Source organism: Zosterops lateralis (assembly GCF_965231275.1).
Source record: "Zosterops lateralis genome assembly, chromosome: 1".
NCBI classification, from domain to species: Eukaryota; Metazoa; Chordata; class Aves; order Passeriformes; family Zosteropidae; genus Zosterops; species Zosterops lateralis.
Window position 1 is genome coordinate 46,905,067 of NC_139762.1, and position 25,562 is coordinate 46,930,628.

General features: G+C 43.4%; 1 protein-coding gene across 1 annotated transcript; it reads right to left on the reverse strand.

Moving 5' to 3' along the window:
* On the reverse strand, nucleotides 1-25,028 carry CDCP1 (CUB domain containing protein 1; the record flags this gene model as incomplete). The annotated part of the gene is made up of 9 exons (XM_083884646.1): nucleotides 1-2,729; nucleotides 3,922-4,003; nucleotides 5,227-5,592; nucleotides 5,912-6,292; nucleotides 6,972-7,199; nucleotides 9,359-9,727; nucleotides 11,022-11,378; nucleotides 12,708-12,884; nucleotides 24,953-25,028. The coding sequence occupies 9 exons, from the start codon at nucleotides 25,026-25,028 to the stop codon at nucleotides 2,279-2,281; spliced, it is 2,487 nt and encodes an 828-aa protein (XP_083740772.1). The 3' UTR covers nucleotides 1-2,278.
* Nucleotides 25,029-25,562: the final 534 nt, after the last annotated feature.

The following is a 25,562-nucleotide window of genomic DNA, read 5'->3' on the forward strand; positions in this document are numbered from 1 at the left end:
TAATTTATTTACTTAATAAAAAAAAAATTAAGTCACAACTTTCTCTTAATGTAAAGCAAACTGAAATCTGTGCCTGAACTCTTTCTTTAAACACACCAAATAAGCACACTGAAAGTCAACCTTAGACTGGGAACATCTGTACACTAAGGTTTATATTTCCACATGAAAAGCCAAGTTAAAAAAGAACACATAAAAGTATCAGTCAACAAGAATCATATTCTCAAGGATCAAGAGGTTGTGAACAAAAGCCCAACCTCCATTATGTTTTCTTCACGTTGGTTACAAGGAACATGAAGCAAAAATTTCATCTAAGGAACTGCAGAAGTTGAGCAAGAGGGATGAGAAAACCTCGAATTTCTTTTACAGACTTCAATAAAACAGAAGCAAGAAACATAGACCAGACAAGTGCACAACTGGACTACTCTGATAAAAAATATTTTTGGCAATTCAGTTACCTGAGGAAAAAAGATTGCTGCAATACTGGTATCAGTTTAAGTTGTCAAATGACTTCAAAATGATCCAGTACAATGTAAAATACGTGAACCCAGTGAGTAGCCAGAGATCTAGGAATATACATTTCTGTATTGAAAGTGATAAAAATGAGCAGGAAAATACCTGCAACAATTAAAGGCACTTTTAGCTGGCATGTGTTTTGATATATGCTACAGAAAACTGTCAGGTATGACTTTATACTGAATTGTGTAGCAGTGCAAGCAGTATTAACACATTGTTAAATACACACACTTCAACAAATAGTCAATGAGCAATGCCAGCATAATTAACATAGGAAGAAATCCACATTTTTACTTAATGCAAACAGTAAGGTTTCTCATAAAGGCATTTTAATTTTAAATACTATTATATGTTTAGCATCATTGCATGTAACACTTGTCTAAAAGTTTCATGTCATCTCTGGGTATTATTAGGCCAGAAACAGTCAGGGTAAGGTATTTGGAGAGAAATTCTCCAGTCCTTGAGTCTAGTGCTGCACACAAAATTACAAACACCCTCAGTACACTGCACACCTGGACAAGGCAGATGTTTGTATATAAAAGGCAACTTCATTCCCACAAGAATCTGACCCTTGTGTTGTCAAAGGCACACACTGAGGGGCATGTTAACTACAGCACTTCAAATGAGACCTGATTTCAAGGGAGACCTTTCGAGGGCAGCTAGACATCTGAAGTGTAAGTTCTGCCAGAAGTCAAGAACTGCCCCACCATCATAACATGGTTGCTTAATTCAGACTGATACACACACACACAGAAAAATTTAAACATCTAGCCTTTTTTTATGGATTCATTCTTTGCATTTGAGACACCAGCTGCTGTAAACAAATTTCTTTACCCTGTATTTTAAACCTTAGTAACAGGTGAAGTGAAAAGCACTAGTAAACAGCTGAATGACCACATCATTATTTCTTTATTGAATCCTTACTCTCACTTGAACCAAAAGTGCAAGGTATTAGTAAAATGTGAATGTCACAGGCACCAGAACAGAACCACAAATTGGTCTAGACTTTTGAAACTGTTTTTATCAAAGGGCAAATAAAATAGTCTTTGGTGTAAGCTCACACAGTGCAATCCAAGTATAACAACATCAGTCAAAAATCAGAGAAAACTCATAACTTATCTTCTGAAAGAGAAGAGCCCAAGCTCAAGTGATGACACTGATTTACAGGCCTGGAGCTCTTCCAGGCAGCATACATGGTTTTTCACTACACTCACATGCCACTGGCATGCTAAATCTGATGGATTTTCAAGCTGCATGCAATGGAAAGGACAGCATCCCCACCTTTGGTCAGATACTAGCAGATTGCCTGGACGTGTGCAACCCGGAGCTGCCTTGAGACAGTGATGCATCTGCATCTTCTAGGAGTCCCCAACCACCACTCACACAAATAATGGCTTGTGAGAGGAGGAAACACTGGACAGAACACTCTCCTCCCATCTTTGGCCGGTTTTAAGCTGGTGGTTAGGAATTAACTTTCCTGATGCTCTCATAGTAAAAAGCAGAAGCACACCTTTGGCACTTGTTTCACAACCAGTCCTGGAGAGTCTTGACTGGTGTTGAGTTTGCTAGGTGTTCACTTTAAAACTGAAAGCTATCAACAGCTGAAGTTAAAAAAAAAGGACAAAAAACAACTGAAAACACACACAGGAAACAAAACAACATAAAAACATATTTAAAAATAACACTCCTCTTCAGTATGTTTTTCTCCTAGGCCACTGTCCTTACACCTGTGTTTCCACAGGCAACTGGTATACCTGGCATAAAATTACTCTGCTAAATCATCCTGTTCCTTATTTTCCAGCAAGGGCACACTTGTATCTCCCTCATCCTTTTTATTTGCATCTCCATTGTCCTCTGACTGCCCCGATTTCTGATGAGCAAATGTGTAAGTGTCTTGGTCTATGTCCATCAGGGGCAGAGGTTCCTCCTCAGTGACAGAAGAGCGTTTAATGTCTTTTCTGAAGGAGAATGGAGGTGGAGAAGGTGGCAAGCTACCCATGGGTCCATCAAAAGGCCGGTACACATCAACTTCTGGAGTGACTGTGCCATTAGACTCCTTCAGCAAGTGTCCATAGACCACAGCATCATCAATGACTGCATAGACATGAGACTCATTGTTTTGTCTCCCTTTTCCAAATAAGCCTTTTTTTCCAGGCATCTGGGTATTCACGTTAGCATTGTACACTCCCACCATGGGATTCTGGGTTTTCTTCTTCCTGTTACAGAGGTGAAATTGTCAACAGGTCAAGAACAACACGTCTGGTGTGATGGAACTCAATAACAACAGCTTCTGTTCACTCATCCCAACCACAAAGTGTCAGGCAGCCTACCTGGATTAAAGGCTTTACTTGCAATTTTGGGAGAAATAATTCTTGAGACTAGACATTCTTTTTTAACAGAGCAGAAAACAACTTCACACTCTTTGGTTACTCACTGCTGCTCTGCTGACCCTGAAGTTTGCAAGATTAACTCCAATGGTCTCCCAAGCACTGGGGTCCTGGCTGTGCACTGTACCAAGTCCCACAACATCCACTGGCATTAATAAGACTCAGAGACCATTAGATCCCCACAAAAACAAGACTGTGTTAATGAAGACAAGAAGGTAGTGGGGTAAAATGAAAGTCAAATGAATTTTTCTTAATTATGCTTTTCTAAGTGATTATCCCTAAATTGGAAAGAACAAAGGCTGAACAGTAGACTTTTAAGCCTATATTTGTAAAATCTTTCCTGTGTGGCAGGAAAATGTGCCCCTAACTGCACTAGTCACCCCATTGCATAAATTCATTCCAGCTCTACAGCTTCAGGGCCCAACCACCTTGACAGCACTGAGCATATATATCAGAAAGCCCAGCCTATCAATGACTTCAGACTCTGTTCATATGAGTAATGCCATGCATGTAAGCTTTGCATAACCCACTTCTCCCTCAAGGGCTCATCTCACAGAAAATTGTTCCCACTTGATGTGCAAACTCCAGAAGTTGCTGGAGGCTGTGCAGATGAATGAAAGCTCTGAGTGTATCTGTGTCAGTTCACAGCTTGTTTGAACAAAGACTTGAGTGGAATCATGCAGACAACAGCCACATTCATTGGGATTTCATGTTGCTGGGACTGCTGAGGAGGTCCAACCAACACCTGACTTACAGTATATCCAAGAGCTTGCACTTAACACCAGGGCAAGCACTGCTCTGCAGGTTGAAGTAATGTGACTCCAGGAATGCTGCTCTGCTCCTGAAGTTAGTCAATTTAGAATAAAGAAGTATTCCCAGGGTCATGCTACTTCCACCATGCCTTCTCTCATGCTTTAGACCCTGGTTCAAAGGGTATCAGCACATGAAACAGAGGGCCCAGCAGCTCTCCAAAAATGCCTTCTTGAACTGCTAAGTTACACATGCTGAATTATAAACTTACTTCTTCTTAACACAGAACACGGTCAGTCCAATCGCTGTGAGAACTACAGCCCCGGCCACCACGGCAAGAATGATTCCAAGGTCTGCAAACGGACAAGGAATACGGACACTGAGCAAAGAAAGAAACATCCAGCTTTCTCCTAAGATCTGTCTGGGTTTGAACCCCTTCAAAAGCTACTAAGCAAGGCAGCTGCTGGCAGAGCAGGAGGCCCTAAGCCACACTTGCCACAGGCAATTTCCAAGAGATTGGAGGCCAAGCAACAACAAACTCCTGCTGCTGGCAGTGGAGCACAACTGAAAAACCCAACCAACCCATCCACCCCTAAGAGTTTTTGATACAGCTCATGCACTGCTAAACTTACCCACAGCACCTCACACATCTCTGGCTGAATAGGCAAGGAAGAGATGAAAGCACAGAAAGAAAGAGAGAAGGACTCAAAAGAAGAAATAGTGACATTTCCACAGCTTCCCCTCAAAACCATGCCTTCCTCTGAAATACACAGGTTGTGCTGACCTGGGGTTTTCTAGGAGTCATAAAACTGATTAGGAAAGTCCATGCATGAGCAAAGAAAAATGCTGCATGTTAAAAAAGAAGTACACGTTTTTTTAAAAAAGAAGGAAAAAATCAAAAAATCAGAAATTGCAAATGTGAAGTAAATTTACATAAGCACAGCCTATCTTAAAAATGTCCCCTCATCTTTTTTTAAAAAACTGTTTATGTTTCAGGGAGATGAAAGGGAACAAGAACACAAAATGTGCTGCTAGCAGTCAGGGCCCAATCTCCCTTAAATGGCTGGACCTATCCTAGGGACGATTTCTTGCTCATGTGAACACTGAGACTAATTAAACTGCTAACATGAAGTGAGGACTACTTGGATGAATAAGTTTGCATAATCAAATCCCAAGCTGTTCACTAGGTCTGTGACCCTGGAAGGGAAAAACATCACTTGATCTTATTATACATTCTGTCTGTTACCTCCAATTAAAAAAACTAAATTTTTTTTTTTTTAAATGAAATCTAGTCTTACTACCTCGATCCTAGCCATTTCTTGTGTCAATGAAAGAAAACCCAGAAACACACCACCTGCCCCACAAAAAACCATACCACGTTAAAACTCCTCCTTCCTCCCCAGCTCCTAGAAGTGCCCAGCTGAAACTCTTGGAAATTTTTGAAGGACAGACATTTTCAAAGGCAGGAATCTCACAAACCGCCCAACATCCAACTTCCCACCACCCACTACTGTTACCCCAAGGGAGAGCAAGGAAACAAGCAGAAAACGAACCACCACAACCTTCCAGGGCTCACCTATCTGCTTGTCAGCAAAAGTCACCCAGAACTGCAAGGTCAGCTGTGTCTTATCCACAGGTTTGCAGTTGGAGACGTTCACCCAGAAGTTGTGGTACATGTTCCGGGGCTGGGGCAGGAGCTCGTCCTCGCGGCGCACGACCTCCTCCGCTCCCAGGAGCTCCTCCTTTATGTTGACGTAGGCACGGCCCGTCTCGCAGGCGATGCCCATGCGGTCCTTGGAGAAGCCCAGGCGGGCAGTCTGCCTGCTGGGCACAACGATGAACCAGGACACAGAAACGTAAGGAGGTAAACCGTAAGGCCAGTTGGGAGTCTGCAGGTAAACTTTAGCTTTTGGATTTGGACTCACGGTGAATATACACTCATCTGTAGCAAAGGGAGAGAAGAAAAGAAAACTTAGTTTTGATAATTATTATCCTTTCATCAGAGTTATCGCAATAAACACAGACATACTGGCAGAATTTGCCACAATCAACTATCCACTACCTGGAATACAAAGCTACTTCTCTCCTCCCAAAATAAACTGCATCACTGGTTCAGAAAAAGACTGATTCTAGAGTCTAGTCCTAGAGCCATTTCAATCTATAAAAGATTGAACTCTTAATTTTTGTTTATCCACATGTGCTTTAATAAGCCTATTGAGAGATCACTGTACAACAAAGTAGTATAAAACCCACTACCTTACCTTTAATATGTGGCACAAAAGACATTTTCAGATCCTGAGGGACAGACTCATTGATAAATCCTCTACCAAATGTTTTTAAAGATATAGTGATATTATTCCTCATCTGAATCTTTTCAATAGATCCACCAGGACAGAATACACCAACATTCAGCTCTGTCTCTGGGGTGGCACTAACAATGCTGTAACTGTAGCTCGTGTTGCACCTCTGCTCTGGGACGTGCTGCTGAAGTTTCAAGGACGGAGACATAATTTCTACGTTGATCAGATCAGTAGCCAAGAGGTTCCAAATAAATTTATACAGTCGAATTGGCAATCGGGTAATAGCCTTGGGCACTGAAAGGGAATAGATCTTCCTCTGACACCAACGAATATCCATACAGCCTGCAAAACCAAAAACAAAATTCCAAGGGTCAGGTATTTCTTGCAGAGGAAATACCTGGGCACACGCAAAGTACTTTCAGGTTGGTATTAGAGCATCTACCTAAGAAAATATCCTCTCTTAGTAACCTTTATCCAAACATGTATTGTTTGTATTTAAAGAATTTTCCTTAACAGATGCAGGACACCAAAAAAACAAACAGAAACATATTCAAAGGCCCTCACTCAAGATCTACCTGCTGACTGGGACACTGCTGCAGACTAGTCAAGGTACTGATACTTTAAATTTATTTTCTACCTCTAGTTGAAAGCATTTGGGAAAATCCTACATTAAGGAGAGACATGCATGCAGAACAAGATGCACTCCTGATAACCTTCGTCCTGCATTTTCATGGGCAGATTTATGGCTCTCTGGCTCTGTTTCCATATTTTGCAGTGACTTAGGTGACTTCTATGTATTCCCTTCTAGGAATAGCTACACAGTTCTTGTTCTTAAAGGTAAAACAATGTGCTGAACAAGGTCACCTCCAGATTCATTGCACCCATCTCTTGGCTGGCAAACAGCTGGTTTCCAACCTCAATCCATTTAAAGCCAAAGCAAGGGAGCAGGTTTGGCTGACCCCCAGGGAAAAACATGCAAAAGCATTCCCTAAGGAACAGCATTAAGCCACTTTTGTCATACCTATGCCTTTTTCAGCTGTGATCCTCAGCCGGGACAAGTCCTTGCACAGAAAGGAGATCCTGTAGACAGCACCAGAGGTCAGGGTCAAGACACGGTCGCAGGTGCGAGGATCCTTGCAGATCAGGCAAATGGGCTCTGACATGAGGGGGCTGTGGCTGGGCCACCCCTCTGAGTGTATTGTCACAGTCATGTTCTTCTCCTTGCTCAGGTCGACCAAATGGGTGACATCTGCAATGAGAAACACCCCAGAGCAATTACAGGCAAGAAGCACAGTGCAAAGCAGAACTTTCTTCACCTCTTCTCACCCCATTGTATGAGCAGCTGTTACAGCAAATACTTGGAACATCTAAAAGAAGAAAACAGAAAGAAAGAGAAAAAATGCAAGTGTAGTTCATAAAGATTGACTGTCGTGCGGAAAGATAGATTTTGGATCCACACATCATCCTAGTGCTGTTAATAAGGCACCTTCTCTGATGTCAAAGAAAGCAAGCTGGCCTAGTGCAAGTGTCCCTGCCCATGGCAGGGCAGTTCAGAATTGGATGATCTTTAAGGTTCTTTCCAACTCAAACCATTCAATGATTTTGCCAAGGACAGGGGGAAAAAATAGTGTACTTATATATGCACACATACTCTATTACTACTCTTCATTTTCTGGTTTTAGCTTTAGCTACAGATCTCAAAGTCAAACACAAAAGGTGAATAAAATAGCTTTCTCCTAAAAAAATCTAAAAAGCTATATTATTAATGTAGGAAATTGGGCAGACAAAAAGGCAAGTGGTCACATGGAATTATCCAAGTCATTGGCACAACCAAGCACATAACCTAGGACTCCTACCCCAAGGTTATAATTTTTCAGAATGTTTTTTCCTGCAGCAGCTAAACACAGGAAGAGTTAGATCAAGAAGTTATTGTGACTGGAAAGAGCTATATTTTCTTCTTATTTAATGACAAGCACCACAGACAGCTGTGGAATACCCAAATGTTTGGGAAGCTTTGAGAATATGCAGATACCAATGCATTTTTAATAAGAGCAATGTTGCAGATGGCAACCTGAGGGCTGAATTTGAATCTTTGATGGGACTTATATAACTACAAAATCAATCATGAAATCCTATAAAATCCCTAGAGAAACCACTGTTGTCTCTTAAATCCAAGTGGTTTATTACTTGCATTTCACTCAAGGAATGACAACCAGTTTTTAATTTTTTACATGATTATTGTCTTGTCTACTGGCCATAAATGTATTAAAATTCTTTTTGCTTTTCAAAGAAGGGAGATATAGCTGATTAACTGAATATAATGTTTTCATTCTGTCTAGCTTCCAAGATGCAACACACAATAAACGTAAGCAGACACAATTTTGTTAACAACAATTCTGTGAGGATTTGCTGTTCATAAACAGAGCCAGGCTAGACAGACAAAGAACAAAGAATTGTAACTGTGAGATGCTAGAGATCCTTTCTGGATATGTGACTTCAGGGCACAAGCCATTCAAACCTTATTCTCTCTAAAATTACTTAGAAAGCCTCTAAGTAGCTCCTGACACAATGGCAGTCAAGTGTGGACTTTCCTCCACCTGCTCTTCTGCAGTGAGTGCACCTTGATTATAAACCTCTACCTTGAACTGAGGTCAGAGGCTAACTCACTAACTCCATGGCTCATTACCGCAACAGGTCTTTCATTTCTTTTTTCAGAGAAATGCTCTGGTATTACAAGTCATTGTACTAAACCAATCTGAATTTGGGGCTAGAAAACAACAAAAAAAATTATTTTCTCAGTATAGAGAAAGATATGTAAAGAATATCCAAATATGTAGGGGATATTATTAGTGGAATACCTTACTGACAGCTTTTGTGTTTAATGCTACTTCTTCACACTTGTTGATGCTTAACCTCCTCTAGAAAACAAAATAAAACTCGAAGGAAGAAAGGAAGGGAATATGCATATTGATGCCATTAGCAATACAGAGACAATTTTACATCTCTCATTTCACCAGTTAATGCCACAGATCTTGCTACCTACTGCAACAGCGGGTTCAACCTTGTCAAGTGCAACTGCTCATGTAGGGAACAAAAACTGGGTTCATGCTTTAAGAATGACCTTTAAAATGTTGGGTCTCATGTCTGAAGGCAAAACACTTAAAGGCATTTTTCAATAACATGATTCAGGTGCTGGAAAGGTAAAAGAGTCTCCACGTACAAGTTACAGTGTAAAAAATACAGCAGCACTAAATACTCCATTGCAAATTTCAGCATCACTGCTCACCTTGCTGTACTGGTGGCCAATGGTACCCTGGGCAATAAAACAGGCCTCAGCGTTGCTTGGCAACCTCCTTAAACTCATGGAGGGACCAAAGTTCAAGGGAAATAACAAGGGCAGTTACTTACTCTCATCAACCTGTGGGTGCTGAACGACAACTTGGAAGAGCAAGCGAAGAATGCCCGGATTCTGGGCATCCTGATCACAGCCCTGCAGGGACATGTTGAAACTGCCAGCAATATTGGCAGGCTGGCTGTCGCTCAGCTTGAACACCTCTGGGTTGCTGGGGGAGCCAGGAATGTAGTACTCCACCCTCTCCTCCTTCCTTTCGCAGTTGGAGAGGCTGTAGTTGTGGAAGAACACGCTTGCTCTCATGTTGGGAGGAATCACAAACTGCCACGTCATGAGCTCGTCTTCTGGAAAGCCCAGCGGGTAGTTAGGGGACATCAGGGTGATTGAAGACTCCCCCTTCAAAACGGATTCAATGATGCATAACCCTAAAACAGGGAGGGAATCATGCCATATAAAACAAGTTCCAGTTACTGAAGACACACTGGTATATCTAGCACCCCAGAAGCAGAGTCTTTGACAGTGAGATCACCCACTCCAACTACAGGTTAGGTTATTACAAAACACTCAGACTAAAAAAAAAACTTGAGTTGATTCTTATGTCTTCAATTACAGAAAAGGTAAGGAATGTATTAATAATGCATTTTCAGTTTAGCAGGTTAACCTTTCAAGCACAAGGACAGACAAGCCTTTATTACTGACAAAGGCTACTTCTACATTTGGCTTTGCAAGAGCAAACACACAACCTGATAACTGCTTCTGCTTCACTGGGTTTTGGGAAACAAAAGATGCAAGCTTTTATAGCAGCATGTAGCTCTCTTTACAAAAACCTCCTATATTAACAAAAGCACACTAGCAAAGAGCCTCAAATAGGCATAATAAAGCACAAATGTGAACTGTGCAGATCGTGTAAGACACTTTATCCTTGGATGACTCTTGGCAGTGTGAAGTTGGGTACATAGAGATTACAGTCCCACTCTAGGACTCCAGTGATAATGTGCAGACTGTGAGGAATTACAAAACACTCATGTTCTGGAAGCTCAAATCTGGACCAGCTTTCTTTTATAATGGATAGCAACAACACTTGAATTCAAGTGCAGAGCAAGATTTGTCATGAGATCACAGAGTAACCCATTGACTGCTGTATAATATTCCAGGTATTTTAGGAGGATTATTACACAACAGTTTATGTTACTGTGCAGGTTGAAACAGATAAACGTATTTATCCAGCCTCCTGTGACTTCCAGGCATTGCTTCACCTTTTCCCACATTCCTCTCCTGAAGAGAAGCATTGGTTTGAGGTTCCAGAAGTTAAAGCAACTTTTTTTAAAAAATAAACATGCCGAACTACACACTGCACCCAGGAAAAATCTCTCTGGCTCATTATAATTATACTACCTAGTTTCACCTAGCTGAATGCATAAAACCAAGAAAGCAGGTATGTCTAAGTTTTAGGAAGTTGAAAGAGATTTAAAATTATTAATGTACACCAAAACCAGCAACAGAACAGTTTCCATAATTAAGAACCAACCAAACTAGGATACTTTGACTCCAGAAGAGCACTATCTAACCAAACTAAAAATCATATAATAGTTTCCAGAGAAGATGAAGTAGAAGGGAGTTAGGGATAGCAGCACCAAAACTGAAAGGTTAGCTGTGAAGAAAGGTTGAAATAGATCCTGCTGCAATCTGCAGGAGACAGCTGCACTGCTCTGTACTCACGTTTTATTGAAGCCCTGTTGGCTATGTTGAAGCCTGAGGTGGTGAGAGGTGAGTGCCACGGGAGGTGCAGGGACATGACAACTCCTCCCAGCAACTTGACACGAGACACAGAGCCGTTCCTGCAGAAGGTGCCAATGTTGACTGTGGCCTTATCAATACAGCTGTTAATGTTGTAGCTAATGGAGTCTGGGCATGTCTCTCCTGGTTCAATCTGTCTTAGCCACGAGGTAGTAAATTTTAGTTCAAGTCCAGCTTTTGTACTTGCCTTCACGTCCCAGATGTAAGTCCTGTTAAGGCGAGGTAGCCCCGGTGGGTAAAGATGAACATCTCCAAAGGGACATGGGCCTGACACACAGTCTAAATGCAGAGAGAGAAGAGCTGTGATACACTCTGATAGCATTCAATTAAATGGGGAGTTTGATGCTTCCCCTTCCTTGCCATTTTCACATTTTTTAGGTTGCACTCATCTTTTCCTCTTTGTGCACTAAAAGACACTCCTCTAACATGGTCACAGGTTGTCTCCAAACAGGACTGCCAGCCCACAGAATAGACAGGATAAACCTGCTTTAGTCAGAGCTGACTAATAGGAGGGATTCATTGTCCCTAGTATTCTGCCCTGTTTGCTGAAGAATTTAGAAGGTATTTAGTGAATAGGGCAGAGTCTGAATGGGCAAAAGGGAGAAATGCAGTGTCAAGGGAGCTGGAAATCACAGATCGAGAGAATCCATTTCATCTCATGTGATGACATGAGTCAGACAGACATGACATAGAGTTCCTGGCAAATCATTCATCTTTAAATTTTTTACTGCTTGCCATGAACTGTATTGTTTTTCTCTTGGTGCCCAGATGAACAACAACTGCCACTGCAGGATTCTGGGGGGAACCCAGAAAACTTTTATCTGAAAAATCCAAACAACTGACTGACACTCAAAATAAGTGTACTTTAATACATGTCTAGGTTTCTACTTTAAAGAAGAAATATCAAGTGTGTCTTGCAAATATATGAGATCCAGTAAGCATTACTATCCACATGAACCGTACAAATAAAATTCCAAAACATGAAGAGAATTATCCTTGAACATCACCCCCAAAAATAATGAAGATGTTACTAAAGACTGAATACCCAATGAAGTTTGGGATCTAACTGAGAAGTAGCACGTGTTCATGCCATTAAAGAGTACATACACCAGGGATAACATTCAAAGCAGAAGCTTTAGTTACACTTCTGAATTTACAGTTTCTTCACTTCAATAACACTCATTAAAGATAAAGAAACATGTGCAGGTCTTCAGTGTTTCTGCTGTCCTTATAGACACAATCAAGCTGTTCATCAAATACATAATATATTATTATAAGTGTTCAGAGGCTTTTGACAGGAACAAGAAGATCCTTTGATGGGTTTATAAATTGTGGGGAAAGAAAAGGCAGCAAGGAATTGATGCAGCAAACTGCCTTCTAGCTGTTTCCAATACAGCCAAGTCAACATTAATTCTGCCAGCTGCAGTACAGACTTCCTCAGCTTGCACAGCAGTAGCAGTCATTCAAGGTTATTTATCAGTGCTCAAAGATTTCTTCTTACCTAAGATTATGGCATGTATTATGCCTAATACAGCAGCAAGAAAAAAAGCATGTGGTTTGACGAGAGGAAAATTATCACTGGGGAAAAATTAAAAATCTGTATCTTACCAATATTCTTCTGAATTTCTGCGATGAAATACTTCTCTGGAGTACTACAGGAGAAAGTAAAAGTCACATTCTGCCCAGGTTTTATCTTGAGTTCAGACCACTTGACATTTTTCACATAGATTCTACAGCTTGGTGAAAGACCAGGTCTCAGTTTTATCGTAACTGTGGTGTTGTCCGCTTTATGAAGAGAGATTGTAAAGGAAGCTAAGAAAGAAAAAATATATAGAATACAGGTGTTTTGTTATTAGCATGTATGAATAACACCAGGCTCTCCACACAGCCCCACAGATGTCACAGTGTCCCAAGGAATGTTAGCATCCACTTCTCGGGAGCCTCTGGTGTATAGAAAATGCCTCCTCTCTTCCAGCACAAACAACATAAAAATATGCTTGCTGCATGTGCCCAGGAGAGGTATACAGGGAATTTGTGCAGAATCAGTTCTGCTCCAATTTACCCTCACCAGTGTAATTTATTTCACATTTAAAAAGTAGCTCAGCTATTCCTTTCAAATTTTTGTTCTCCTGATTTTTTGTTTTCAGCTTGTTATCACACAGCCTGCTTCATTTCTGCAGGCACTCATCAAGTCACGACTCAATTCAGGAAGTTTATTCAGCAGCCAAACAAACAAAAAACGAGCTTCAACTTTAATCACAGACAATGGTAACAGATGAATTTCTGGGTATACCTCAACAATTACTGCAGGCCAGATGAGGTATTCCAGCAATACCAAAAGCACGTACCAACAGATATTTTTAGGTGCAGTCATGGCCCTCTCCCACCCCTCACAACTCATTCCCTGAAGGTACAGGATGTCTGTGCTGCCCCACAGCAGCACAGGAGGCATCTGTGGCCTGAAACAGACTGTGTGTCCTCTCCATCTCTGACACAACCATCACTGATTCACAGCTTTTGGGAAATACTTCACAGATTTCAACCTATCCTCAAGTACTGCCAGATGCAGGAGCAGCTCTCACAGGAAATACTGGAGTCACTGAATAAACTGCTTGTTGAATAACCTTTTATTTTATGGGTAGCAGTTTATAAAAAAAAAAATTACTCATACCTGACTGACTTCTAAAAATACACACACAATGTAAGACACCAGAGAGCACTGACTGGACATCCAAGATGACTATTATTAACTTCAGGTGGATGCTTAGCAAATATTGAGGCCAGCCCTGGCTGAAATAAGTCAGGTTTGCAGTGAAGTCAAACCATACCCCAGCCCCAGGTGAAAATCTGAGGCCAGAACAGACAGTAAGTTTTCTGCTGCTTGTTTTCATTGTTCTCCATTCCTGATTTCAGTGTATGAAAGACAGAATCACAGCGTCTCCAGCACTTGTGCTTTTAGTGTATATGAGAAAAAGAATCATGCATATAAAAAACAGTAAAAGATCTAGAAATACAGGTACCCGGAGTTCAGTTCAAAAATATCTCTGCCTTGAGTGGGACATCACATAGGGCTGCATGACAAAGCTCTGCCCATATGCCAGGCTGGGAATCCTCCTGCTCATTAACCTCAATGAAAAAAGATTTACTGGCAAATCCAGCAGAGCAGCACCCTGAGGGAGCCCCTGAAGCCATTCCAATTATCAGGCAGCATGTCAGGAAGGTGTAGGAGAACAGCTGGCTCACACACATCTGCAGGATGCCTCAGGCTCTGTCCAACTGCTCAGCATCCCTCGATCACCAGTCTGGTCACACCAGCTGCTGCTGGACATCCTTATCAGACACACAGGGGCTCACCTGGTGGGGTTGAGGGGAGCGTGTCTGAACGCACCCTTGATCAGCAGAGCCCTCTAATGGCACACAAGCACACCAGAGACCCCCAACAAACACACCCAGCCAGCTCAAAACTTCAGTCATGGCAGCTGCTGAAAGCAGATTATTATTGCATTAGTGACTCAATTTCACACAGAAACCATCTGTTCTATTGAAGAGAGATTTAGAAACCTCCTAACTTTACAGGAATCTCAAGGTTTTGCAGAGCCGGATTTTCACAGCAATGCTTTGCAAAAGTCCTGGGGATTGAGCAGTCAGCATGGTGGGTCCCTGCCACTGGAAACATTGCAGCTTCAGGCCCATCAATGCCAGGCATCAAAAATCCCACTGCTAGGGGGAGTAGGGCAGAATAGAGTACTCAAAGACACACCCACCTATCGTGTTTATCTGAGTTTTGTTGGTCTTGAGCCTTTTTGCAGCCTTTCTAGCTTTTCTACACAATCTTAGAGTCAAAAGACCTAGCAAGTCCTTGAAACTGCCTTACCTATTTGCCTCCAGATCTAAGGTTTAGAATGAAAATCTCAAACACCATGAGGCTTGCCAAACTGCAGCACACATTTTTAACCACAGGTTTACCAACCCTCAAATCCCATTAGTGAGTACCTAGTCACTGAGTAACTTTCCTACAGCTTTTAAGTGATGGGACAATTCTCTGACCTGAGACCCTACACAGCATTCTGCTGCCTCTTCCAATGGCTCGCACACCTTATGTTTGTGTTTGTGCCTTAGAAATGCTTTTTGCAAAAGTTTTCAATGTGGATTTTCCTGAGGAAGTAAAAATGACAGTGTAGCCTGGGAACTGCCTGTACAATGACCTTCCAAGCACACGGGGACAATTGTAGGGGCAATGTCCATGGGGTGGGGAAAAGAAGAGAGTAAAGCCAAGCAAGCAGTCAGTGCTGCTCTTCCTCATTCTTCAGGAAAAAGCTGTTTCACTTTCTCTTCTGGAGAATGCTATTTCCAACCTAGCCCAGAGTTCCATTTGCCATACCTCTGGATTCTTTTTGGGTTCTCTTGGTTTTATTTACAACACTTAGTGAACAAACTACCCTTGACCATGTTGGTCATCATTTTTCTGATATTTAAGTCATGCAGATACGAAGCGTTAATAGCAAAAACCAAATAATTAATTACTATGGACAAAAGACATTTCTTCCTTGCACATGGTAATTGTCGTACTCATAAGTGTATAAGTATTACTGAAAAATCTGTTTCAAACTCTCTAACAGTTATCACTGCTCCTTTTCCCATCCCTGGGACAGCACAGCCAACCTGGCAGGACAGAGACCAGGACCACCAACAGCCAGAACTCCTCCACCACGTGCTGGCACACGGCTCTAATTTAAATCATAAGGATTAAATTTAAGCACAGCCTTAAGCATGTGACTGGTTTTAAATCAAAACAAATACACACCCTAAGCTGAAATCAAAGAACGGAAACTTTCAACATTTTGAAATAAGCAAAGCATTTCTACAAGGGTCAAAACAAGGCAAGAAAGATGCAGATCTACACCAAATTAAGCCAGCGAAGATGCCTGCTAGAAGCCCACATGAGAACATACACCTTCAGTGCATAAACAAACAGCTTGCACAGATGAAAACCCACAGATAATAATTTTGGCCAAGAAATAAGAGTGTCATGCTGTAATGCCAACAGCAGCCAGCTGCTAGGGATGTGCTAAGCTGCATTAGACTATCAAATCTAAGAGGAAAAGTAGAATAAAAGAATCATGCAGAAAGCATAGGCAGTGATCCCAAAGTCATTAAAAATAAATGAACAAATGGCTACAACTCCCCAAACTACAGCCACACACGAGCAGCACGATAGTCTACTTAAAGAGCACCTTTATTTGAGTTTTTATAAACACATGTGAGTCTCCTCGTGACTCACACTAATCTGTCTTTGTCTGTGACTCCCACTGCATGCCTTTTTATTAGGATTGCCAGTAACTGGACACATTTCCTGAAAAGAAGCAATTTCCACGCCTTATTGCTGCTGCACAGGGATGACACACAGGATATCCAAACCAACATGAGGAAGCACTGCCAAGCTGGATCTCATCCCTGTCTATACAACAATGAAATCGTTCAGCTAGAAGATATTAGAGGCAAAGTCTCCAGTCCTGAGCTGGTTCATAGCTGATCTCACCCTATTTTTTTTTCCCCCTAAGCAATTACAGTTTTGTAGCCTCCCTTGCCCTAATCTCAACCTACATCTCTCCTTTCCACAACTGGATTTTTCTACTGCTCATCTTCATTTCAGAACGTGCCTTCATGAGAGTTGTCTCATCACAGCATCCCTCTATTACTAGAGTAATGCCCCTCTCTGCACAAACACAGCTTTTTCTTAACAGTGCACTTCCAAACTTTTATGTTAGTGCTCAGAGCTCTCCCACTAGGGTTAGAAGCAAACTGCACTGTGTAAAACACAAATTCAATCACTCCAAAGAGTTGAGCCTAAATTTATTTACTGTGTTTGCATCTGACAATCTCATAGTAATTTTAACATGCATATCTAAATGTCAAAAGGACATTTTTCCTGTACAAGAGGGAGTGCAATGTAGAAGACAGCTGGCAAATAGTCAGGGCAGTAGCACTCACACGGAGTGTGTGTACATATACACAAGCAAAGGACTTGTCAGAACAGCAGTTTTTATGGCTCTGTAAAGTGCTTTGCTACACAAAGCAGGAGCTAGAACAGAGTCCAGCTAGTTTTGGCTTGACAGCTGCATTTTATTGCAGTAATTTACCCATAAGGATCTTTGGCTCGTTCCACACAACTTGACAGGATGGTTTAAAACAATCAAAAAAAACCCAAAAAACCCAGACAGACCAAGAAAACAAAACCTACAATGAAATCCCAGAGGTTAATTTATCCCAGAATTACGTACAAAAACTGTTGGTTCGCTCATTCCTCACGGGCTTGTTCCATGACAGGCATTTTTACTGAAACCCGGTTGGATGGGGCTGATTCAGCCACCACTCACAAGCTGGAGGAGCCGGGTTGCTGGGCAAGATGAGTAGCAGCAACTTGCTCTGATTATGAAATACCTGTATCCAAACTCCTGTTCTGCCCCAGGGAGATCTGAATCCACACAACCCACACACCTCTCCAGAGAACAGGCTTGTTCCCTGCAGTGTATCGTGCCATCAGCTCAGGACAAGGATAGCACAGGGACGCTGTCCTTTGCCACTAGAGCTTGGCAGGCTCTCCTGGGGGCTCACTGCCTCTTCCAAGCCCTTGCAGGGATGCTGACCTGCAGACACACTCAGAGCCTGCTGAGGTTATTCCACTACACATAATCTGCTGCAGGAGTCATGGCAAGAGAGTGGGAAGCAAGGGGTATAACACAGTAACTCAGTGTGGCGGTGCATCACCTCCAACACAATCCACTGCACAGTTCAGTCGAATTGGCCAAAAGCACATCAAGGAATATTTGAAAGAGTAAATGTCTCCCCGCTTTTCCAACTCAGTATTTTTGCACCTGCCTTAGTAACATCTGTGACAATCTGAGTCCAATTCTCCAGTTCAACTGCAGCACCCAATTGCCCAAGCATCATCCACTCCTCCACTCTCACCTGCAATATAATCCAGGTGACTGTCTTCACAGTCTTCAAGCCCTTAACAAAGTTAGTCAGAGACCCATACACTGTTTGGACTCCTCTCACCTCCTGAACAGTGCTGTGAGCAGCGAAAGAGAGATCACAAGCACTATCATAAACTACAACCAACCCTTCTCCATTTAAATGTTAACTACTCTATACATTACATTATTATCTCCTCCTATTTGGACCTGTCTTCTACCACCACACTTGTCTAGGATATGAGGTCCACAGTTTGTGAAAGGATTATTTTCAGAGAATCACCCAGAAAACCCCAGTGATAAAATCTGCAAAGCTTGTAAACTCTTAAGAGAGACAGATGGTGGAATTGCTATTATGCCATGGTAACCACACCTCAGGAGAGGGCACCTGGGGGAGAATACCCATTCCTCAGCCATCACAGCACAGCCCCCTCATCCTCACTGATTGTTTGAACTGATAGCCAGGATGGGGATGCAAAGCAGGTGAGACATCACAAGTCTCCCTCCTCATCGGGGAGGAAGGGCAGACACTTGTGGCATAGTGATGTTACAAGCCACTCCAGCACAGTTCACCAGACAAGATCTGTCAGCACCCCAGGTCAACAAGGTGGCTCACTCAAAAGTTGTTCATTCATTCATTTGTAATGCCTAGCAGGAATAAAGTACCTTCAGGTTTAAAATAACTGAAAAAAATCCCCAACAACTATGCATTTCTGTACTTACACTGCTTTCTCTAGAACCTTTTTGGAAGATAATTAAGACACTAATATAACTCGTGTGATAGATTTTTTAAAAGAAACGTTTTTCACAACAAGTGGGAAAAAGACACTGTTGACTTTCAGCTGCCTTTTCCTATTCCTTTTCCTATTTCACAGATCTGAAGTGCTGTTGCTTCTGTAGAAGATGGAGATGGAGAGCTCAGCAAACCCTGTCTATGAGCTGACCACCAGCATATATTGTATAAAATGTTCGACACATGGGTCTGCACAGCTTGATGAGAAAATTTGACAGTGGTTTGAGAAACATTCACACCACACAGGTCCCTGCAGGAGCCTCCCTTGATCAAAGGAGTGTTTGCTTGCAGAGTTTTTATCCCTACCCTGACTTAAGCCAGCAAGAGGACAACATCTCAGAGCATGTCTGAGCAGCTCTTCGGTCTTGGCTCTGGTTAACAAAGGTGTAAAAGCACATTTCGCAATCAGGGATCCCTCCCATGCCAAACATCTTCCTGTCAGCTCTTAATCTCTCACTTCTGAGGAACTCCAGATCACCTCTTTCCACTCATCAAAGCTTGCTCTCTCCTCTGTCTCACAGCCAGGGACTCAGAAAATCCAGGGCAAACTCCAAAATGCCAGCATTATTCTACCTTCCAAAATAAGAGTTTGATCAGACATCAAGTAACCACACTCACTTTGTTCCCCAAGAAATCAAAAGGCACAGCTCAAAGCAGGCTGCCCCATGGCACCCTTGTGCATGCTTGTTAAAAGGTGGCCAATGGAAGAGACAAAGTAGACCTTAATAGTGGTACAGGAGATAGATTTTTTAAAAATCACTTTTTCCACAGTAATGGCAGCCTGGGCACTCAAAGGCAGACTAGATCTTACAAACATCCTTGAAATGCATGTCTACTAAACACTATGGCACAATTCTTCAGCTGAAGGGCTTCGTGAAAGTCTTCTAGGAGGTCCCATTAATACTACCCACAGCAGGCAGGCTCAGTTGAAGGCAGCAAACCCCTGCCTCTGTCACCCACCAATACAGAAACTCAAGATGTTGCTCTGATGTAAAAGCCAGCACCAACAATTTACTAAGTGCAGCCCAGCCCACGTCCTTTCCCTCACACCCTGGTGGCACAAGCAGATGTGAAGCAGAAGAGACTGTATGGTAACATCTGCAAGAGATTCAAGAAGTTTATGAATCCAGGGATGGTGACCCGGCTCTACTGGCTGAATCCTACTAAGAGAGCACCAAAAGCCAGCAGCTGCTCTTCAGGAACTGGTTAATGGCTTGGTTCCAACAAGCCAACCCCTGCTGCAGTGGGTGTGTTGTCCTCTCCAGAGCTGAGGTTTGACAGAAACACCTGAGCAGCATCAGTGGGTTGGATGCTGTCCCAGGAAGTGCTGGAAGTGCTTTGTTAAAGCGGTATCTTTAGTCTTTCCCCCAGTCCAGCAAAGGTTTATAAATTACAGATCTTAAAAAATATTTTAATAGAAGCTTATAAGAGTAGTCCAAAAAAGAGCTCATTTAGATCAAAACTGGCATCCAAGGCTGTTTTCCCCACATTCTCTAGCTAACACAGGCTTTGCTGCAGCTGAGTCTTTCTAGGAGCTCTTGCAAGGGCACCAAGACCAGAAAACATCCAAAGGGAGAGCTCCAGGGAGCACCCAGAGGAGAACAGGAGGACTTTGCTACTGTAAGAGAACTACTGGTCAGCTCAGCTCAGGGGCACATTCCACTCATGGCAGTGGTGAGCAGTGCCCAGCTTCCTCCACAGCCCCAGGAATAACCCAGCACCACCACTGATCCCACCCCAGCCACAACACTAAGGGCTACAACTCCACACACATTCACTGCTCTTCTGCCCAGGACCTGAAGAAGGTCATGTTTTGCCATCAGCAATTACAAAAAGCAAATGAGAATAGGATCAATACCAAGAAACTGGTGAAGAAAGGAGCTATTCAGCCATCATCCACACTAATCTGCAAACACGCCATGCCCCTGTCACCTATAGCTTTAGTCAACACAGGTAAAGCCAAAAATATCTTGACTTTGCTCTCAGCATAGGATGGTTCCTCCCCCTATTTCCAATTTGAAATGTTTCTGGAATGCACTAAGTGCAAAGTTGTTCAGCCTCAGCCTAAGACTGAGGGTTTGGCAGTTGTGGATCACAAAGCTTTTCATTTAACATATACCAGAATAAATATCAATTAGGCTGGGTGATAAGGGCTACATTAATAAACTGAACCCTACCAACATTTATTTGTGAAAATACTGCTGCTGCTATTACATATTTCAAGAAGTCAGATTATTTTTCAGTAGGTTTTCTCCTACTTTTTTTTCTATTCCAACATTATTAGTAGATAAGATAATCACATATGCAATTAACAAGCCTGAGCACAACTGACCCAAATGACATCCGATATCAGGGTGGGGAAAGGTTCTTCCCTTATTCCATAGAGCAAGCCCTGGTTTCTGTCTAGAAACTCTCATTGCAGTACAGCAGGACAAAACACAGATTTGTAATAAAAATGAGAGGAGGGCAACCTTCTAGCTAACAACAAATAACTTCCTCCGTGTCCCAGGTCCATGGTGGTACTCTGCACATGAGATTCATCAGCCTCCAAACCTCTCACCTTGTTTCTCCCTTGACTAGTCCTTTGCCTTGAATCAGTGCCAAGAAATAACCTTTTTCAGCATGCTTTCCCCTAATTATTTTTTGGCTGATGAGCCACCACAACAAATGACAACCCCAGGCACAAAAAAGACACCAGTCACGGAAGGAGCCAGGCTCAGGAGCTGGCTCATCACATCCCCTTTCTTCTGGGGCACTTTGTAGCCAAGTGGCTGCTATTTGTTGGTGCTTCCAGTTTTGTGTATGAGTAAGCCCAGGACCAAGAGTACAGCTCTTGGAGGAACTTCATTCACACAACCCCAGACAAAAACCTTACTGAGGATCTCTAGTGGAGGGGAGGCACTCAAACTGGGGATTATTTGTGCTGCTGTGGACAATAAATTCAGCTCAGTGTATCAATCCTCAAATACTCTCACTTTCCCATCACCTCATGTACTCACTCAAGCCTTCCTATCACCTCTATATCCATTCAGACTTACAGACGAATGAAAACCATGCACAGACAAGGCTCACCTCTTAAAAACAAAGATCTCAAGCACACAAAGTTCCGGAATTGTGAAAAGAAAAAAAAATTGGCTATTTTCTTACCCTTAGGTGGAGAATTGAAGGTAGTAGTACCAGAACTGAGACACACTATGAAAAATTTACTATAAACACGTTAGTTGTTAGAGAGTAAAAAGTTAGCACTCCAGACTGATAATGGCATGAGGCAAGCAAAAAAGACCAACAAACCAACTAACAACACACGTACGTTGGTTGTAGTCTTAAAAGCAGAAGTCTCAATCGAATGAACAAATGGTGATTCAGAATGGAAACAATCCAGTTTCCACTAACTTTCAGAGGAGAAGAAACAGGGCAGTTATTTATATGCTGTCAGAGCAGCAGAATGACCCTGCTAACAGCTTGGGGGTTTTTATTTTATGAAATGAAGCAGCCTTACACGTTAAGACTGACGTGTGACTCAAATCAGTCAGTTGCCAAGAAAAAGGTAACTGGAGGGTAGAGCAAGAATCAGCATGCCACTATCTCTAAATTCACTTATTATAACAATGACATTTTAAAGACAAAGCCCAGAATACATATGCAGATTTTATCACATTCATAAGTATACTTTAAACCTGAAACGTTTATGTTTCATAGACAGCATAGAAGTCTAATTAACTTCATTATTAGTGCCTCAAAGAAACTCATTTTTAGTTGGAAAACACATTTACAAAGGTCAGGTATGCAATACTCTGTTCACACTCCCACGTCCATGCACAACCAGCACACCAAATACTTCTTTCTGTAATTTTCCAGCTATAAGTTAGAACCAATCTCTCATTTGATAATTCAGTTTACACATAAAGTTGCATCTCAAGAAAACCACAAGCTCCTCTGAGGACAATGTGACCAGCCATGCTGGACCTACACCTTCCTAGAGGAACACTGCTGTAATACTGTACCTGCTGGGAAAGGGTGCAGCAGGGGGCTGAGAGGAGAGAGAACTTCACCAAGATGAACAAGAGACAGCTTTAGAGACAGGCACACCAAAATCTGTAGCAGTCCCACCAGAGCATCACCACACCCCATGAAGAGCCACGTGTGGCTCACACACACCCCACGTGCACACCCAGCTTAAACCCAGCCTCGCTGAAAGGGAGGCAGCCAAAACACAGCAAGAGCAGAGGCAGTACCAACGTCAGCACCAGCACAACAGGAACTCCTTAAAATTACAAACTACATGGGCGTGCGGAGGAAAATCTTAACCTGAGCTGTCTTGGGCTTTCGGGGCAAACCTTTGCTCAGGGGAATGTTCCCACAGTTTTGGTGGTGCAGTAACAACAGCAGCTCTCCCACTTGGAAGGGAGGACACACGAGATCTCAGGTGCCAACAAACCTGGGAAGGCACCATTCCCCTCTGCCTTACGTCCTGCTCTCACCATCACAAACTTCAGCCTGCCAACACACCCTGCAAGGGCAGCCCAGACTGAGCCACCTCTTTTTGGGGGGACTGGAGGGGTCTCAAAGAGGAGAAAGGCACCACGTTAGAGAGTTAGAGAGCATGACAGAGGAGCTGGCACACAGGACAGGGGGGACAGAGCAGCGGGCAGAACCTGCAGCTGGAAAGGAAGGGACTGGAGGAGGGGCCACCATCAGCAGCAACAAACCCCTGGGTCTATCAGCGGTGTTGAGTGTAATTTCACTGTTACTAACTTTGCTTTAAAGAGCAACTTCAGGATACGCCAAAAGGCAAGGCCAGAGGTTGGGGAGCTCTTTCTCCCATATTCCTCCAGATTAAGCTAAGATCCTTGGACAGTCTACCTCCTCTGCTTCTAGTGCTGACCCATCTAAAGTTTTAAATATTTGTTTACTCTGAAAACAAAACACAATTTTTAAACAGCATTATAGCCTTTCTTTTTTCCTTTGAAGAGGCTTAGAGAGGCAAATTGCTGTTATTCACCCAACTCAGAGGCAATACATTAAATGCAAATATTTTATTTAAAAGACTTCACAGCTTGAAATTTAAACCTCGGGGCTGCCCAGTTTCAAAGGAAGCATTTTGCTTGTATTGTTTATGATAATAATGGCCTGAACTCCACTTAAGCAGAACCACTGCAGTTAAAGGTAATAGAAATATTAAAAAGGCACAAATTTCACATCAGACTCTAGGTAATTTACAGTCACTTCAAATAACTCACCAGTTATTTTGTACATAAGGACTCATACTTCAAGAGGAGTCCTTTAAAAGCACTACTGATAGCAGCTAAACACTGTTTAGACTTGAGGATGGACATTTTTTGCAATCAAGCAGCTTTGGAAAGTAAGGAAAACACCACACACAGTCCCTGTGTTCATGACTGGAATTCTTTTGGGGTCGCACACAGGGTTAGATACACGGGATTTTAACAAGCATCCAGGAATTTCAAGAGATGCAGAGCTGGTAGTGAGCATTGAACTATCTGGGCATATAACCCATTCCATTTCCCTGCACCTACGGTTCACCCATTGCTCTATATAAATAAAAAAATTCGGGCAACTGCAGGATCCCACACAGAACACAGCCCAAGGAGCTTTACAGAGCACTCAGCCGCCCCTCTGGCGTCCGGGGAAAAGGACTTTGTGAAGTTACTCGCCTAATCAATACCCCAGCAAGCGAGGATGTAAAGATCAGATACTTTTCCTTGTTAGCCTTTTCAGAGAGAAAGAAAAGGGAGCATTCTGACTGGAAGAGCTGGAACCGAAACGTCCCACCGCACGAGCATTGCGGGCGCGATCCTATCCCACCACGCCTTGTAAGTAACTCACAGTTATTAAATTAAATTAAATCGGCGGCACCACAGGGGGATAAGGCAGAGTCTCCGGGCTCCCGCCGAGTGAAGCGAGACCGGGCTCGGCCCGGCGGCCCTGAGGGGGGACCGGGGGGCAGCCGGGTGGGGTGACGGGAATGGAGCCGGGGGTAGGGGTAACCGAGCGGAGGGCGGGGGGAGCCGGCCCATCCCTGTCCCCGTCCCTGTCCCCGTCCCTGTCCCTGTCCCCGTCCCTACCTTGCGGCGGCAGCAGCTGGGCCGAGGCGGCCAGCAGCGCGGCCAGCAGCGCGGCCAGCGCCCGGCCCGCCGCCATCTCCCCGCATGGGCCCGGCGCCGAGGCGGGCGCGGGTCCCTCGGCCGCTTCCTGCCCCACCTGGTACCTGCAGGGCCGGGCCGGGCCGGGCAGGTAAATCCCTCCCCTTCCTCCCGCCCGGCGCGGGCGGTGCTCGGGCCCGGCCCTGCGGGGTGGAGCCGGCCTGGCGGGGGCCGGGGGTGCGGGCCCTTGTCAGGGAGGTGTTATCCTGCCCCGAGCGCTTTTCCCTGCCCGTTCCTCACATCGTTCACACTTTCCGAAAGGGGTTTGAGAGGCCGGTCACCAGGTTCCCGTCTGGCCCTCGGAGGTGTCAGCGCGTTAAGGGCCCCTCGCCTGCCAGAGCACCTCCGAGCTGCAGTGCTCACAGGGAACTTAAAATAGGGCCAGACTTCTCTTACCCAGAAAAGGGTAATGATTTTAAACCACTAGGGCAGACTGAGACGACATTAGGAGGAAATGTTTTGTCATGAGGCGGTGAAAGGCTGGCAGAGGTTTCCCAGAGAGGTGGGGGGTGCCCCATCCCTGGGAACACCC